At 41.6% G+C, this 17,639-nt stretch overlaps 1 protein-coding gene across 5 annotated transcripts in view; it reads right to left on the bottom strand.

The window, feature by feature from the left end:
• Nucleotides 1-683: 683 nt before the first annotated feature.
• Nucleotides 684-17,639, bottom strand: part of IMMT (inner membrane mitochondrial protein) — a 51,765-nt gene continuing 34,809 nt past the window's right edge. For 4 of the 5 annotated variants that reach the window (XM_081100841.1, XM_081100843.1, XM_081100840.1 and 1 more), the window contains 7 exons: nt 16,238-16,341; nt 14,747-14,882; nt 14,087-14,216; nt 6,759-6,982; nt 3,932-4,063; nt 2,513-2,642; nt 684-1,610 (listed from right to left, as the gene is read on the bottom strand). In XM_081100841.1, coding sequence (XP_080956967.1) covers nt 997-1,610; nt 2,513-2,642; nt 3,932-4,063; nt 6,759-6,982; nt 14,087-14,216; nt 14,747-14,882; nt 16,238-16,341 — 1,470 coding nt within the window. In that variant the 3' untranslated portion in view covers nt 684-996. Of the gene's footprint in view, nt 1,611-2,512; nt 2,643-3,931; nt 4,064-6,758; nt 6,983-8,287; nt 9,117-14,086; nt 14,217-14,746; nt 14,883-16,237; nt 16,342-17,639 lie in introns of those variants that run through there. The other variant, XM_081100844.1, reaches the window with a different exon arrangement.

Raw genomic sequence — 17,639 nt, 5'->3', positions numbered from 1 at the left:
GTGTTTTCTCCTAGAATGTCAGTTTAAGACATCTGATTGAGGGACAAGGGGGTGGGGGTTTCAGTAAGCTGCTCATGCATTCATGTGCATTGTGTCATTAGCTCCTTGACACATTAAAGCAAATGAGGGGAAGGACAGATTGGGCAGATTAGCCTTTTGATCTTGCTTTGCAACTCTAAGAATCTGGCTACCTGGAAGTTTCTGCTGACTCAGCCCCTTTCCCCTTGGTTCTTAGGCACTTACAAATGCCTCTCAGCCAAATACTAAGTGGTGCACTGTGTGTTGGGTCCCAAAATAATATACAACTTTCCTGTGATACCAATCAAGAAAGTCTGGGATATGTACTACAGGATGTCCCCAAAAAATGTATACAGTTTGAACAATTATAAAGTCAGTGTTTATTAACATATGGTTCATTTTCAAAATTATCAGCTATTAAACATGCATACATTTTAGAGGGGCACCCTAAATTTCTAGTGCCTTTTAATCACTAGAACGATCTACCTCTAAATATATTTGGCATTTTGGCTTTTACATCACTCGGGTTTGACCAGCAGGAATGAGTTTACTGCCAAGAACCCTTGCATTTCGGAGAGTGCACAGGACTTCCTACCTCTGCTGTTGCTGCTTCCCAAAGAAATTTCTATACACACAGGCTAGAAATGATACTTTTTGAAAAGAGATAAGCTACCAGTTTTCATCTGTTTTATTCAGTTTGCTCCAGGGGCAAAATCAATAATAATAGGGATCACAAACATCATTTTGATTGGCTCACAGCCTGATCAGTAAAACCTGAAAAACAGAAAATGTTGCACAAGTTGCAAAGAAAGTACTCCTGGAGTTCACTGACATGATAGCAAGTGGAAATAATATAAATGCCACAGGTGTTAACATTTAGAACAGCATTTGTAACTGCCCCTTTCTAGACAATTCTGGGACCCTGCTGCTAACCCTTCATGTATTACTGTTGACTTCCTCTGACAAAACTTCTAGGCCTTACTCCTGCTGCACTCGAGTGGTTCCTATTCCTACAGCGCTGGCGTATGCTGTCAGGATGTCCACTATCTGTTTAGTTTCTAGAGTCATCCGGGCTTCCTTCAGCCAGTCCTGCGCCACTCGTCTGGACTCCCCTTTCAGTTGATTGACAAACTTCGCCGCCAGCTCCAGGTCACCATGCTCAATGCAATAGGAGGCGTATGACAGTAACTTAAATGTGTTTATATCCTCAGGGGACAGCTCCACAGGTGGCTTCAGCTGCTGAGGCGGGAATAGGAGCAGGGACTGCAAGTAGGAGAGGAAGTATTGGTATAAGCTATTTCTGGTTTCGTCAATCATTGCTACCCTCCGGGCCAGCTTTTGGACAGCATAGAAACGGGCTCTAAGGGTCTCTTCACTGTACACCCCACGGGTCAGGGACTCGGGAGGGATCGCTGCGGTTAAAGCTTGGGCAAATTCACTATCAGAACAGGTGGCTTTGATGGCCTCGACAGCACTACCCAGCGGGACCGTGGGCAGTTCTGCAGACGCCGTCTTCATGCTGTACTTGAGCGCCTCCACCGAGAGCCAGAGTTGGTGGGCTTTTCTGGCCTCCTCTTCGGCAGCTGCATGACCTAGAAATAAAACAAAGAGAAACATTTTTCTTTCCACTCGACTAATATCCTCTTCATACATCCAGAGAAATGATGTGCCTTCAATAAGCTAAATCCACACATGGGAAGATGGGGCACAAAGCCTCCTCCAACCCACCCACCACTGATTTCTGAGTGTTCTTTCCTGGCTGGCCTCTTCAGGGGAGGCAACAAGCCACGACAATTTGGTGAGGACTTGGCCCTGGAGAAAACTGATACATGTGCACAAGCACAACCTGGTCCTCCTTTCTGTGACATCCAGGACAGTGCTGACATCTAATTCAGATGTTTATCTGTAAAAATGTGTGAGAAGGAAACATTTAGATTAGGCTAAGACTAATGCTAAGGCCACCAAAAACCTCTCAAAAAGGGATGGAAGACTTCAAATATACTTAATGGACTATTCTTCTGACAAAAAACTTCCATAACACCCCAAAGAAACCCGTTTTACCAACATCTTCATTGTGAAGATTTCCTTTTCAATGTGGTATGTGGAGGCCTCAGCATAACCACTGTCCATTTTGGGGGTGGAAGCAGCGCATCACCACGACCAGAGACACTAACGGCTGGAGGCAGTCAGCACAGCCTAGAGGCGAGCACGTGACCACACTGACCTTTTTCTCCATCAGGACACGTGACATAACCAAAGCCTGTTGGGTAAACTGCCTCGTAAGTGGTGAGCTCATGTCTGTCAACTTACTTAGGTTTAATTTTTAGATTCTTTTAAATTTCCTCTCAGTTTACTCTACGTTCCAAATTTACCAAATCGGGCTTATTTTCTAACAAATGAATAAAGTTTATTACAGTGAATTCATCTGTATGCCCTCATGTTGATACACACATTCCACTATCCTCATAACGATCTAAGAGGCCCAAGGACTCACTCTGAACGGCCTGTTCGATTCCTCTCAGTCTGGCATAGGCAGTGTTTATATCCAGAGTAAAGTTGTCAACTTGCTCCTGACTGAGCCGACGGAACTCTAATTCTTGTTCGGCAAGTTTTTCCGACAGGTCCTAAGTAAAACAAACAGCGTACAGAAGCATTGGGTTAGGTTAGGGTCAGTGCACGCCACTCACTGGGACACTAAAGTCTTCCAGCAACTGCGTATCTCCAAAAGCAAAGAGAGCCTTTCAAGTATCAACATAGTTGTCATGAAAACGCCTACATTATGTATTTGAACTTTATACAAATTTACTAGTGGAAGCTAACATTAGAGGAGGCAGACTAGCAGAAGAAAGAGGCTATGAAAATGAGAAAATAGAAAGTAATTGTACTGCCACACAAATATAATAAATTGTATTCAATATCCTCTATATTATAAAGGACTTGTGGAGTAGAAACTAATTATGATTAAAGGTATCCTAGTGATTTCCAAATTTAACCTTTCTGGGAGGTTTCCTAAGAACTGCCACACAATCACAGGGGTTTATGGGGATGAAACAGTGTCAATTCCCCTAGGGTCCTAATTTCTTTCTAAAAATAAGTATCACAACCAGATGTCCCTTTTGTCTGACGACTGGTTCTGCCTGATGGTCTGCCTTGAGCACCACTGCATCCTAGCATATAGCAGGCACTGCCTGAATGGATTCATTGTCAAGTACTAGTATCTGCATTCATAAAGCCTCATGTACTAACCCTCCTTAAAGCTTTGAAAGTTCCAAATGACAGGACAGATATAAAACACATGTGATTAATAACATAAAGGTACACCTTTATGTAAAAAGGAGCAGTTGTGCAATATACAAAAGCCCCACTCCAAGGATAGGTACCATTAGCAATCCTCCCCATCTTCCATATCCCCAGAGGGAATGCCATTCAAAGCACGTTAAAAAGAAAGGAGAGCCCCAGCCGGGTGGCTCAGTTGGTTGTCGTGTTGTGCCATACACCAAAAGGCTGTGGGTTAAATCCTATCAGGAGGCAACCGACTGATGTTTCTCTCTCGACCACTCCTTCCTCTCTCAAATCAATAAACATATCCTCAGGTCAGGATTAAAAATATATAAATGGCCCAGCCGGTGTGGGTCAGTAGTTGAGTGTTAGCCTATGAACCAGGAGGTCACAGTTCGATTCCCTGTCAGGGCACATGCCTGGGTTGCGAGCTCGATCCCCGGTAGGGGGCATGTAGGAGGCAGCCAATCAATGTTCTCGCTCATCATTGATGTTTCTCTCTCTCCCCCTTCTCCCTTCCTTTCTGAAATCAATAAAATTATATTTAAAATATATACATACATAAGTAAATAAAGGAGAGATCGCTATGAACGGCAAGGGGAAGGGGAGTCAATGTTTTACAAGAGGTCCTCACCTGTTCAAATTCTTGTTTCAGTTCCTGTTCCTGCACCTTGAGCACATCTTGTAAGTGATCAGTGTGGGCAGCAGTCTGTCGGCGGAGCTGGGTTCTCATTTCATTCTCCATGGCATCTCTGACTTCCTCTACCTGCGAAACCAAACTAATGATTAGTCCCCAGTTCTCCACTTATGCTCTTAGGAGAAGAGAAGACTAGTCCCCATGGTGACAGAGCCTCCATGTCCTGGTCCCCTGTGATGTGCCACACAAGCCTACACATCTTTACTTCTACTTCTTCTCTGAGCCAGAAAGCTGAACGTTGAAAGGCACCCCAAACAAGGTCACACAGTTGTGGCAGAAATCTAATTTCAAACAGTAGTTTCTCTGGCTCCAAGTCTGTGTTTCTTCCATATCACCAGGCTGCCTCCTATACAAAGCAAACTGTCATTTCCCGAATCACACCCCCACCCTGAGAATGAACAAACCCCAGGTCATAGGGAAAAAGTCACTATGGAGACTTGGGATCAAACACAGCCTCACCACAACCATGTGTGTGACCCTAGCGAACTGATGTGTCTTCTCAAGTCTTCACTTTCTCATCTGTGAATAATAATGCCCACTGTGAAAAACTGGTAAGGAAATATCTGGCAGTTGCTGAACATGCTTTTAAACAAAACTGCTCTGAAAGTGCTTATTTCCTATTACTTTAGATTCAATGTGGGCCAAATCAAACCAAACTATGAAAAGCCCTGCCTAACAATTAGCCCTGTGTCATATTACAAGTTATTTAATGCTGATTACCTACAATTCATTAACTGGCTTATTCTCAGAAACAATATAATTAATAAGTGAATCCATTTAGTTAGTGCATAAATATTTATGGAGAGGGAGCCCTATGCAGGCAGTGCCTATGATATGCTTAGATGCAGTGGTATTCAGGCAATTACACAATAAAATAAATTAATATCTTAAACTGTGATACTTGTTTTTAAGAAAATAGGGCAGTATGAAAGAGAGAAATATAGAGGCTCTACTTTAGATTGAAGGGTTAGGTATGGCCTTGCTGAGGTGACACCCAAACTTGGAAGAAAGATTTAAAGAAAGGAACTTGAACAAGATACCAGGCAGAGCAAAGACCCCAGGGAAAAACATGTAGTCAAAGTACCCCTCACCAAAAAGAAAACGGGCCCCTGGGAAGTAAGGGAAGTAGGGAAGCGTGGCTCACAGCAAACAGGAGTAAGTTCAAGAGGCCTGTTGATACAGGTTAAGAGTCTGGATTTCACACTAAATCACAGGCAGTCAGTGCAGGGTTTTCAGCAGCCTGGTGTCCGATCAGAATGTTTTCTAAGGACTACTAGCCTGTGTAAACAGACATAGAAAGTGGTAGGAATTAAGAACGAGAAAGTGAACAGATCTGGGATTTACTTGGATGGAGATCTGGTAGGATCTGTCGATGGACTGGATGTGCAATTGATGGAGGAACGACTAAGCATGATTTCTTGCTTGAGCAACTGGGCAGGTGTAGGTTCATTTAGAGAGACGCAAGCTGAGGGAGGAGCGGGGAGACCAACTGGAGAAAATCAAGAAACTTGTGAATATGCTGAGGTTGAAATGACAGAATCCAGCGGGAGACAACGAGGGCTGCTATCAGGCAACCAGAACACAAGGCAAATATCGGAGCTAGCAACATACATGTCTCAGGTGACAGGTAATGCTTACACTTCAAAGCCACAGGACTAGTTAAAGCCACAGGTCTAGTCAAGTTAACCTGGAGACAGGTTAGATGGGCAGGTTTCAGAACCAATGCCAATGCATGCCAATATCTGAGAGGCTAGCAAAGGAGGCCAAGCAGTGGCCAACAAGGTGGGAGCAAGGCCAGAAGAATGTGGTTCTGGTGGAGGAGGGAAGGAAGTTTCGAGCAGGAGGGAGTAGTCAGCTGTGCAGCTGAAAGGACACAAAGGCAGGATGAGTAGTCAAGTTCCCAAATCAACCTCTAGACACCTATTAACACATGATGTGCCCAGACAGAAAACTAAAGAGCAAGTCCACCCACTCTTAACCACCAACTACTTAAAAATACTGGCAGAGGAAGATATACTCAGAACCTAACAGAGATTCTCCCAGCACTGCTTTCAGGGGCAGAGGCTGCCTGGGAAAGGGGAAGCTAGATAACCCCAGTGCCAGCAGCTCGTTAATACACTTCTGCTCCTGCTCCACACAAAGGCACTCTGGCAGCTACTGTTTCCCTGGAAGTCCCGACTACAACAAGGACCAAAGCTCCATTCGAGAGGTGGGTTGGCATGACTTACATCTAGCATTTTAGTCAGTGACTGCTGCTATTATCTCGAGAGAGATAATCGAGTTAGATTCACTTTAAATGCTAGGCAATCACATACTAGATCAGCCTTGGGCAAACTACGGCCCGCGGGCCGGATTCGGCCCGTTTGAAATGAATAAAACTAAAAAAAAAAAGACCGTACCCTTTTATGTAATGATGTTTACTTTGAATTTATATTAGTTCACACAAACACTCCATCCATGCTTTTTTTCCGGCCCTCCGGTCCAGTTGAAGAACCCATTGTGGCCCTCGAGTCAAAAAGTTTGCCCACCCCTGCCCTAGATGGTTTGGCTCAGTGGATAGAGCACCAGTCTGGGGTGCCGGGTTCGATTCCGGTCAAGGGCACGTGCCCCAGTTGTGGGGTAAATCTCCCATGGGGGGCGTGCAGGAGGCAGCTAATCAATGATTCTCATCACTGATGTTTCTCTCTCTCCCTCTCCCTTCCTCTCTGAAATCAATAAAAATATATTTTTAAAAAAAATTAGGCAATCGAAGTGTTTCTTCTACCTTCCTGTCCTGTTCGGCCTGTATCTCGCTCCTGTGGTGTTCCAATGCTTTTGCCACTGCAGAGTCAAAGGCCCGCTTTTCTTCCCGCTTCTGTTTCTCCAAGGCTAACGCAATGTGCTGCTTCTCCGTGGCTTTCTGTTCTGCGAGCTCTCTGTTTAGCTGGTCGATGCGACGATGTGCATGAGCAACCAGGGAGTTCAGATCATCGGTGGACAGCTTGTCAGCTAAACAGAAAACCACAATAAAATGTTAATTATTTCACCAAAACTACATATCTGCAAGGTAACTTGTTTCAACTGGTTATAAAATTTAACTTTAACAACTGTAAAGAAAAGCAAAGAGTAGCTAACATTTGAAAACAGATTTAGTTTCTTCGGTGCAGTCAGAAATTCATAGCTCATGACCAACAACTAAGGTGTTTTCAATCTCAAGCAAAGTAATTTTGGTCATCTTTCAAGTATATATTAAGTTCTTTTCCAGGAACCCAAATTAACACTTCTAACCTGAACTAATTATAAATTGGCTTAATAGCTCAGCATAATTTTCCTCTAACGACAAAGCTTACATATGGAATCACTTCTGTATTTTCTTTTATACATGACTATGATTAGTCACAACAGGCATCTAATAAGTGTGCGGATACTTTCACTCTTTAACAGGTGACATTTTCTAGGACAGTGATCTGCACCCAGATCTGTCTACCAGAACCACTTGTAGAGCTTTAAAAGCACTCACGCCCAAAGATTCTGATTTAGGCTTAAACACTGCTTTTCCCCTAATTTCATAATCCAAAAGTGTTCTACTATATTACCATAGATTAAGAATTATGGCTCTAACAGCAAAATACAGAATGTGATATATACTACGTGATATATGATTCAACTTTATAATAGACTAAAAAGCAAAAAACAAAGTGGGGGTAAGAGATTTATTGACCAAATTCAACATGTGTAAAACCTTTGTAGATTGATTCAAATAGAACAATTAAAACAACTCATTTTATAAAAAATACTGGGAATATTTGAACACTGAAGACATTTGATGACATTAAGGAATTATTACTGTGGTAATAATTAGGTGTGGTAATGGTATAATGATTATGTTATTTTTTTAAAATATACTGAAAGTATTTGTAATAGGATATAATAGTTGGAATCTGCTTCAAAATAAGCTGTGGAAATAGACAAAACTAGCCATGTGTTGATCACTGGTGAAATTGGGTGATGGGTCCAAAGGAGTTCATTATAGTTTTCTTCTGACTTTTTACTATTTAAAATTTTACAAAAATAAAAGCTTAAAACACACACATACACACACACCCCATACAGGTTTCCAATCACTTGGTGAAACATTTTTGTTAATGAGAGAACATGGATGACAAAAACATCCAAATCAGATTTCTCACATGCAACATAATTCTACTTTATATTATTTAGATGGTTTAGTATAAGAATCATAGGCAAAACAAAAAGACTTCAGTCTTTTAAGACTCAAAAGCCTTGAAACATAAAAGACACATAATTACTCACCTAGGTCAGAAACAGCTAAAAAGAAAAGAAAAACAATTTTTTAAAAAAGATATACATATTTCAGCTATTAATCATTAATAATTAAATAGAAATATCCCAAAGGAAACAAGAAAGAATGAGGAACAAACAGAAAAAAAACATTAATATTGGGAAGCAAAATAATAGTTTATTTCCTAAAAATGTAAAGGATTGTAAAACTATAAATCAAGGTAAATTCTAACAACTTAGAAAGTAAGAGGAGATAAAGGAGTTTTCATTTCTAGGCACTCATCTCTATTTTTGCTAAAGCAATCAATTTAGTGTTTACATAGAAGCTGTAACTCTCACCCTCCACTGGCATTGGTTCATAAAGTATTTCACGACGACACAGTCCTAACTCTGTTCTCAGTACTAGGCTTCTCCTAACATTTCAAATAATTAAGAAATTGATCTTTCTTCTTTGGAAATCTGAAAACCGTGAGCTCACATGGAAGTTGCATTTGATCTGTACAAACCACACTGAGAACCACGCCCGCCTGGTTCAATGGGAAGGAAACACTCCCCACCATGGCACAAGCTGCTGTGTGAACTCACAGTTCACAGCCTGCACCGTCCTCCGTCCCGGCAACAGCGGCTTCCTGATGGCTCCCCCGCCCTTCCCCCACAGGGGCGTTTATCACTCATTTTGTTATACTTTACGTATGTATGCACCCTTAAACAATGTATGGTTTTGTTCCACATGTTCTTAAGCTTCATATAAGTGGTACTGTACTCTATGTATTTTTCTGCAACTCTTTGTTTTTCTTAACATCTACGTTTGAGAGACAGAGTTCTGGTTCATTCATTTGTACTGCTGTATGTGAGACACACTGAGCTGTTTCCAGTTTTTCTGCTCTTAAAAACAGTGCTGCTAAGAACATTTTCATGACTCTCCTGGCACCCATGTGAGTCTTCTAGATCACATATCTAACTAGAAGTTGAACTGCTGGATCAGGAAGTATTCACATAATCAACTTCACAAGATACTGTAACTTGTGGTTCAACAAATCAATCGCTAGATGACTGCGATGATGTTTTATTCCTGTTCATTTGCAATGCCCCTGGCAGGCATACTAGGAGGCCCATAACACTCACCCTCAGATTACTCCAGCAGCTTTTAACTAGCTTCCTTGTCCTTCGGCATCCCTCCCTATACCCGCAACCTCATAAAAACGAATTTCACTCCTTATTACAATCACATCACTTCTCAAACACCTGAAAGGCAGAGAGAACAGTGAGGCTAGTGGGTAAGAATGAAATCCTGGCTCTATCTCCAACCTTGGGCAAATTACTTAACCTCTCTGTGTGTCGATTTTCTCATCTAATTTATAAAATGGGCCTAACAAAAACACTTACCTTATAGGACTATAATGAAATCTAAGTAAGTTGATACCAGTGAAGCAATTAGAACACAGTGCTAGACATATACTAATGCTCAAGAATGTTAGCTATTATTTTGTATTTGACACTATGCTCAGCTATGGAGAACACAGAAAAGGTATTAGACATGAATATCACCAGAACATTTATAACTTAGGGAAATAAGACTAATAAGAGTGAAATAACTGATAACACCAACCAGTACTAACAAGTTTGGGATAGGTCTTAAATGAGCTCAGATTCCAGAGGTGAGGATATCTATTAAGGCAGTGGTTCTCAACCTTGGCTGCACATTAGAATCACCTGGGAATCTTCTTAAAATCCTGATTTCTGGGCCTCATCCTCTGGAAATTCTGTTTCTTTGTTACGAATGTTGTGGCCTCACCCCATAAGAAAGAAACAGAATTTCCGGAGGATGAGGCCCAGAAATCAGAATTTTAAAAAGATTCCCAGCTGATTCTAATGTGCAGCCAAGGTTGAGAACCACTGTATTAAGGGCTGAGATAATCACAGAATACTTCACTATCTCCAGATTACACAAGAACTGGAGGAAAACTGTGGCTGTGGGCAAGAAAAAGGAAACTTCACCATAGGCCATTTGTCCCTTTTAAATTTTGTATTATGGGAATATGTAATCTTTTTAAAATTGACCAGCCAGAGTTGCTCAGTGGTTACTAATTGACCTATGAACCAGGAGGTCGTGGTTCGATTCCTGGTCAGGGCATATGCTTGGGTTTCGGGCTCGATCCCCAGTGTGGGACGTGCAGAAGGCAGCTGATGGATGATTCCCTCTCATCATTGATGTTTTTATCTTTCTCCCCCTCCCTGAAATCAATAAAAATATATTTTAAAGTAATTAAATTAAGAAAACATTAAATGGAGGTTGTGTAAAAAAAGAAAAATTCAGAGATGGCATTGTAGAGGACTTTCCTTTTGTACATGATACATTTCTTTAATGCCGGGTATTTCAACCTCGTTACTACTAACACTCTGGCCAGCTAATTCTTTGTTGTGAGGGGCTAGGCCAGCCTTGGGCAAACTACAGCCCTCGGGCCAGATCCGGCCTGTTTGAAATGAATAAAACTAAAAAAAAAAAAAAGACCGTACCCTTTTATGTAATGATGTTTACTTTGAATTTATATTAGTTCACACAAACACTCCATCCATGCTTTTGTTCCGGCCCTCAGGTCCAGTTTAAGAATCCATTGAGTCAAAAAGTTTGCCCACCCCTGGGCTAGGCGGTACTGTAGGATATGTAGTAGCATCTCTGGCCTATACCCACTAGATGCCAGTAGCAAGCCCCAATGTGGCAAATAAAAATGTCTTCAGACATTGCCAATGTCCTTTGGGGAAGGTGGGGTAACAAAAATGACTGGGTTGGGAACAACTGCTTTAATGTTTCATGTTTTACAATGGGCATTTTCAAAATCAGCAAAAGAATTTTTAAAAAGTTAAAAACTTCACTCATACAACTTAACAAAAGGAAAATAAACAATCCAATCAAAAAATGGGAAGGACCTAAGTAGACACTTTTTGAAAGAGGACATACTGAACCGTGAGACATATGAAAACATGCTCAAAGTCACTAATCCTAGAGATGCAAATAAAAACGAGATACCACCTCACACCTGTCAGAATGGCTACCATCAACAAATCAACAAATGACAAGTGCTGGCGAGGATATAGAGCAGGGGTCCTCAAACTACGGCCCGCGGGCCACATGCGGCCCGCCGAAAACATTTATCCAGCCCGCCGGGTGTTGTTGCCGCCGCTGCTTGTCCTGCTTAGCAGCCGACTCGCCCGGGCCCGCTGTGCGCATGTGTGGAATGTCTAAGGGACAGTGAACTGGCCCCCTGTTTAAAAAGTTTGAGGACCTCTGATGTAGAGAAAAGGGAGCCCTTGTGCACTGCTGGTGGGAATGCAGACTGGTGCAGCCACTATGTAAAACAGTATGGAGTTTCCTCAGAAAGTTAAAAATGGAACCCCCATTTGACCCAGTAACACCACCTCTAAGACTATATCCCAAGAAACCAGAAACACCAATCAGAAAGGATATATGCACCCCTATGTTCATGGCAGCACAATTCACCATACCTAAGATTTGGAAACAGCCTAAGTGCCCATCAGCAGGTGATTGGATTAAAAAACTGTGGTACATCTACACAATGGAATACTACGATGCTATAAATAGGAAGGAACTTTTACCATTTGCAGCAGCATGGATGGAACTGGAGAGCATTATGCTAAGTGAAATAAGCCAGTCGGAGAAAGATAAATATCACATGATCTCACTCATATGTGGGATATAATGATCAACATAAACTGATGAACAAAAATAGATCCAGAAACAAGATGGCACTGAGCAGAATGTCCAACCTCGGGGAGAAGGCGGGGGAGGGGCTTCAAGAGATCAACCAAAGGACTTGTATACATGCATATTAGCATGACCAATGGACACGGATAGTAGGGGGTGAGGGCATGTGCTGGGGGATGGGAGTGGAAGGGGGAGGGGTTAATCAGGGGAAAAAAGGAGACATGTAATACTTTAAACAAAAAAAAAAATCTAAGGCAGACATGCAAAAATTAGCAGAACTGCCGAACCGGTTTGGCTCAGTGGATAGAGCGTCGGCCTGCGGACTGAAGGGTCCCAGGTTCGATTCCGGTCAAGGGCATGTACCTTGGTTGCGGGCACATCCCCACTGGAGGGTGTGCAGGAGGCAGCTGATCGATCTCTCTCATCGATGTTTCTAACTCTCTATCCCTCTCCCTTCTTGTCTGTAAAAAAACAATAAAATATATTTTTTAAAAAAATTAGCAGAATTTAGCCTAGTAAGACCACCAAAGGCAGTATTTTATTTTATTTATTTATTTTTTAATATATTTTATTGATTTTTTACAGAGAGGAAGGGAGAGAGATAGAGAGTTAGAAACATCGATGATAGAGAAACATCGATCAGCTGCCTCCTGCACATCCCCTACTGGGGATATGCCCGCAACCCAGGTTCATGCCCTTGACCGGAATCGAACCTGGGACCCTTCAGTCCACAAGCCGACGCTCTATCCACTGAGCCAAACCGTTTTCGGCCAAAGGCAGTATTTTAAATAAGAGAATGCAAATTCCTAGGGATAGCACTCATAACTAACTCTCCACAGACACAACCTGTCCCTATCCTGCCCTTTCAACCTACTGCATTTACTTCAGCCAGCCAAGACTCCACACTATCTTCCAATGTCACAGATGCACAAAAACCAGTAAGAAAGAATTTCAAAAGGATAAGATAATGTAATGTGGTAGAGTGACTTCTGGAGTAAGATGAAGAGGGAAGGTCTCTGGGGTGATAACAAGTTACCTCAGTGAAGCTCAGCCCGGGAGAAATTCCGAGGAGGGAAATGTGCAGAAGTGGCTTCCCTACCTGCTCAGGGTAGTCTGTCCACACTCCCTCTTTGGAAACAAGAACCACTGTTCCCAGACTGAACTGCGTGTCTTTCTCCTGCTTTTATTTTTGTCTTTAACATGAGTCTGATATCTACTTCTTAAGTCAATAAACTGAATTAAAAATACTAAATGTCTGAGTTAATTTTTGACAGCCTTGTCATTAAATCTGCCTGGCTGGCCACAATGCAGACAAAATTCCTGCACTGATCTTTTTTACCTTAGCTACTTGGACCAGCCATGGTTCCATGATGCAACCTTGACACCTTAACACCAGTTCTTCAGGTCCTACCTGATGTTCAGTTTCCAACAGACACTGACATTTAAGTAGTATTTTGATTTTGTTGAGACTGGTAACCTCCAATTCTTGCTACCTGCAGAGCACTTCAGGAAATGAAATATATTCCCTGCAGGTACACTATGTAATTGCTTAGCCATCAAAGTTCCCTGCAATCTGAGCCATTTGCAAGGCAAGAGCCTCAGAGCCAATTTCCTTCTCACTGCAGTGTCCCTGGGGGAGTTCTCAACCACAGTGTTGTCACAGAGCAGTAAGGGGCACCTTAAGTAATTCATTATGAAGATTTTTAAAGTACCAAAGGTATTGAATAATTTTACATATATATTATATTCTAACAGAATCAAGGTTATAATATCACTCTCATTCACTTGGCTATCAATAAAAAAACAAAACAACTTTTTTTTTGACTAGCAGAGACCAGATTGGGTTATGGAATCAAACACTGGCTAGACCTTATGTTCACTATGGCTAAAACCATGGGAGTACTGTCACAGTGTGTTACGGGTCACACCAGTGACTGAAATAAAATGTTGGAAACACTGTACTGTATGCCAAATGAGATATGCATGTCAGAGGGGTTTGGACTAGATGAATGGAGTTGAAGTCAGTTTAGTCTATCTGTTGTTTAAAAATGAAAAAAGAAAAGTGCCAACACTTCAGTTATACTTACTCATTCCTTTCCACCCTGGCAAGACTTCTGGAGTAATACTGTCCAATTCTCGCCTAAAGTCATCCCGGGCTTGGACCACAAGCTCATGGTACTGAGACACAACCTTAGCCTCAGACTGAGCTGCTTCAACCTAAACAAGCACAAGGGTTACGTGGTTAAAGTGACAAATACATGCTCTAAAAAACAGAAGCTATATTCATCTATTTCTTTACATGTGGTTGGGAAAACATAAAAATATATAGAGAGAAATCTAAAGCTCAGGAAAAGAAACATAAGCCGTGTCTCTGTTTCCTTCTAATTCTATTCCAATACCTCGGGCAAGCCCTCTCCCAGCCCCGGTGCCCGTGTATCTCTTTCTCGGGCTCACAGGAAACTACCCACACAGATCACAGGTGCAGACCGAAGTTCTGCTACAATGGAAGTTTTCTTAAGTGGTAACAACCATAACCAAAAATGTTACCTATTATAAAAAATAACAATACTGAACAATCCACTTTGTGTCCAACTCAAGTTTGTAAAATTTCTAACAACTTATATTCTTTGCAGGGGAAAAAGGACAGATATGGTAGGAATTTATTATTTTCCTGAATTTTTAAAATCTTTTGTCTAAAGGATATTATTTAAAAGTAAAAAATACTTATAAACGACCTAAAACCCCACCTTTTGGACCACATTATCCAGATCAACTATCAGGTTGTGAAGTTTTCCCTCTGCAGCAGTTATATGAGGTTTGGCCCCAGCAACCTCTTTTTTCTTTGCATTTTCAATTACACTTTTCATCTTCTCCAACTGTTCTCTGAAAACCAATAAAACAAAACAAAGATTTAGTATTATTCCTTGTCAACTTTTTTAAAGAGTTTAAATACAACATTCAATTGTTTTAAAGTTTTTTGGGGGAAAAAATTACTCAACGCCTTCTCAGTCAGTAGGCAGAGAAGCTGTCCTTGCCAACAACTGAAAACACCTCGGTCAGAAGCTAGACTTCCCAGAGGGACCCAGAGAAGTGGCCTGGTGCACAGGAAAGACGGAGGCCGCCAAACAGGAGGCCTGGATTCTGCTCCAAGTCAGCCTCTCCTCTGCTGCGCACGCTTGCATGAGCAGGGATCAGAGGCAATTCCTAAGTACCTGGCACAGTGCCTGCCGCGTGAAGACCACTCCAAATGGCGGCCTTTGCAAGGATTAGGCTGACTCCTCTGCCAACAAGGCAAAAGCAAGGGAGGAGGCCAAAGAGCTCAAGAGCAGATAGCCAGTGCCTCGGAGCCTTCACTATTCAGAATGTTTCATAGGCCAGAAGGACTATGGCCTGCCCACCACAAAATATACACCCAGAGCCCTGATTCATGGTCTAGAGCAGGGGTGGGGAACCTTTTTCTGCCAAGGGCCTTTTAGTTACTTTATAACATCATTTGCGGGCCATACAAAATGATCAACTTTAAAATTAGCCTGCTATATTTGGTCAAACATTTCATTAACTCACCCCTAATGCCTGGGCGGGGGCAGACCAAATTCTCGTAGGCTGGACGTTCCCCACCCCTGGTCTGGAGTAATGTAAGCAAATGTCTTAAATCTCCTAACAGGCACTAAGGGAGACAGCAAAATTTTGAATAACATAATACGATTCCATTATGTTGATGAGAACCTTTATTCAAATGTAAGTAGGTTTCTATCATCAGAGGTTGATCTTGTATTTGGTTTGCATGCTGGATCCTAGTTTTAGCCAACCTCCAGAAATCGAGGTCAAGGTGGCATAAAACCCATTATATTTATATATAACTACTTAGGTAATTAAGGCAAAGAGATTGTGAGATACTCTCTAAATTCTAATAAAACTGCTCAAAATATCCAAGAAAAATCTTGAAATTATGGCAGAAGCTCAGTAATTCTTTGGAGAAGCAATAACCCAAAGAAAAACTGCTTCTCACAAGATCTCTTTTATAGGTTTCTATCAAATTTATTTTGGCCTAATTATATTTCATTCCATCCCTCCTTTTTAAACTTGTGTTCCTAATACCAATACAAATCAAGAACAGGTGGAGAGGGAGGAAAGGGTTTCTCTGCTTCCTCTTTCTGGACAGACAATACAAAGAAAACCCAGCCCAAAGAAAGCCACCAGGCGGCCCTAATTACTTGTTAAAGTCCATGAGTAATTACTTGGCTTTGAGAAGGGCATCGGCAGCCTCATCTACTGCCTTTCTGCGTTCCTTCAGTGCACCTTCCACTGTGCGCCACTGAGCTGACTTCTTCTCACCTGCAATCTGAACAAAAAGTTTTCATTACTAGTTTTGGGGCAATTGCTTTGTAAGGTTCATAATAATCAGTATGCTGGGCACCTGAAACGAATATTGTACGTCAAATGTACTTGGAAAATAAATTAATTTTTTAAAAATATAGGGTGGCTCCAAAACATGTATATACACACTTTGAATAACTATAAAGGCAGTCTTTATTAAATGCATTTCATTTTCACCCTATCGGTGTGGCTCAGTGGCTGAGTGTCGACCTATGAACCGGGAGGTCACAGTTCAATTCCTAGTCAGGGCATATGCCCAGGTTCAGGCTCGATCCTCAGTTGTGGGGCATGCAGGAGGCAGTCGATCAGTGATTCTCTTCATAATTGATGCTTCTCTCTCTCTCCCCCTCCCTCTCTCTCTCTCTCCCCCTCCCTCCCTCTTTGAAATCAATAAAAAAAATTTTTAAAAATGCATTTCATTTTCAAAATTGACCTATCAGCTGTTAAAGTGTGTATACATTTTTGGGGACATTCTATAGAAGGAGCCAAATACCATCAGTGCCAAAAAAAGGTCTGAATTATGTAAACATGAGTAACTGCTATTATTGTCGTAGGACAGGCCAACAGGATCAAATACAGAAACAAGTGACATTAAATTCAAAGGTAAAAAGTCACATACAATAATTATCATTATCCAGAGTAGGTACTCTTTTTTAGTTGTTTGGATTTTTTGGTTAATCCTTACCCAGGGATATTTTTTCCATTGATTTTTAGAAAGAGTGGAAGGGAGGGAGGTTGGGAGAAAGGAGGGAGGCCAGGGATCAAACCAGCAACCCAGGTACATGCCCTTGACCGGGAATTGAACCCGAGACCCTTCAGTGTGCAGGCCAAGGCTCTAACCAGTGAGCAACACCAGCCCGGGCCAGAGTAGGCACTCTTAATCTAAGGTTCATGGTGAGGCTCAAAGAAATCCATGAACCGTCTCCCATCACCCCGCCCCCAACAAAATTGTAAGACTGTTTCTGTGCATAAGAGCATTTTTATTAGATCCTCAAAAGAAGACACAAGGCAGAAAAAATTAATAAGAAAAATAACTTTTCATGAATTACGTTTGTTGATTAAATCATTATTCAATGAAGCACTGTATATCTACCAAAATCATAATTTAAGGATAAGTAAAAAGTTTATGCATCTGTAGGGTCCTTACTACTCCAAAACACTATTCTAAAGCATTGTCCTCTATAATCTGCAAGGTTAAAATCAACTAATGTTAACCCTCCCATGCTGAATTTTATAGAATGTGAATTATACACATAGATAAAT

Source organism: Myotis nattereri (genome assembly GCF_964212035.1).
Source record: "Myotis nattereri genome assembly, chromosome: 10".
Taxonomy (NCBI): domain Eukaryota; kingdom Metazoa; phylum Chordata; class Mammalia; order Chiroptera; family Vespertilionidae; genus Myotis; species Myotis nattereri.
Note: the sequence above shows the minus strand (reverse complement) of the source record. Positions and strands in the feature narration are given on the sequence as shown.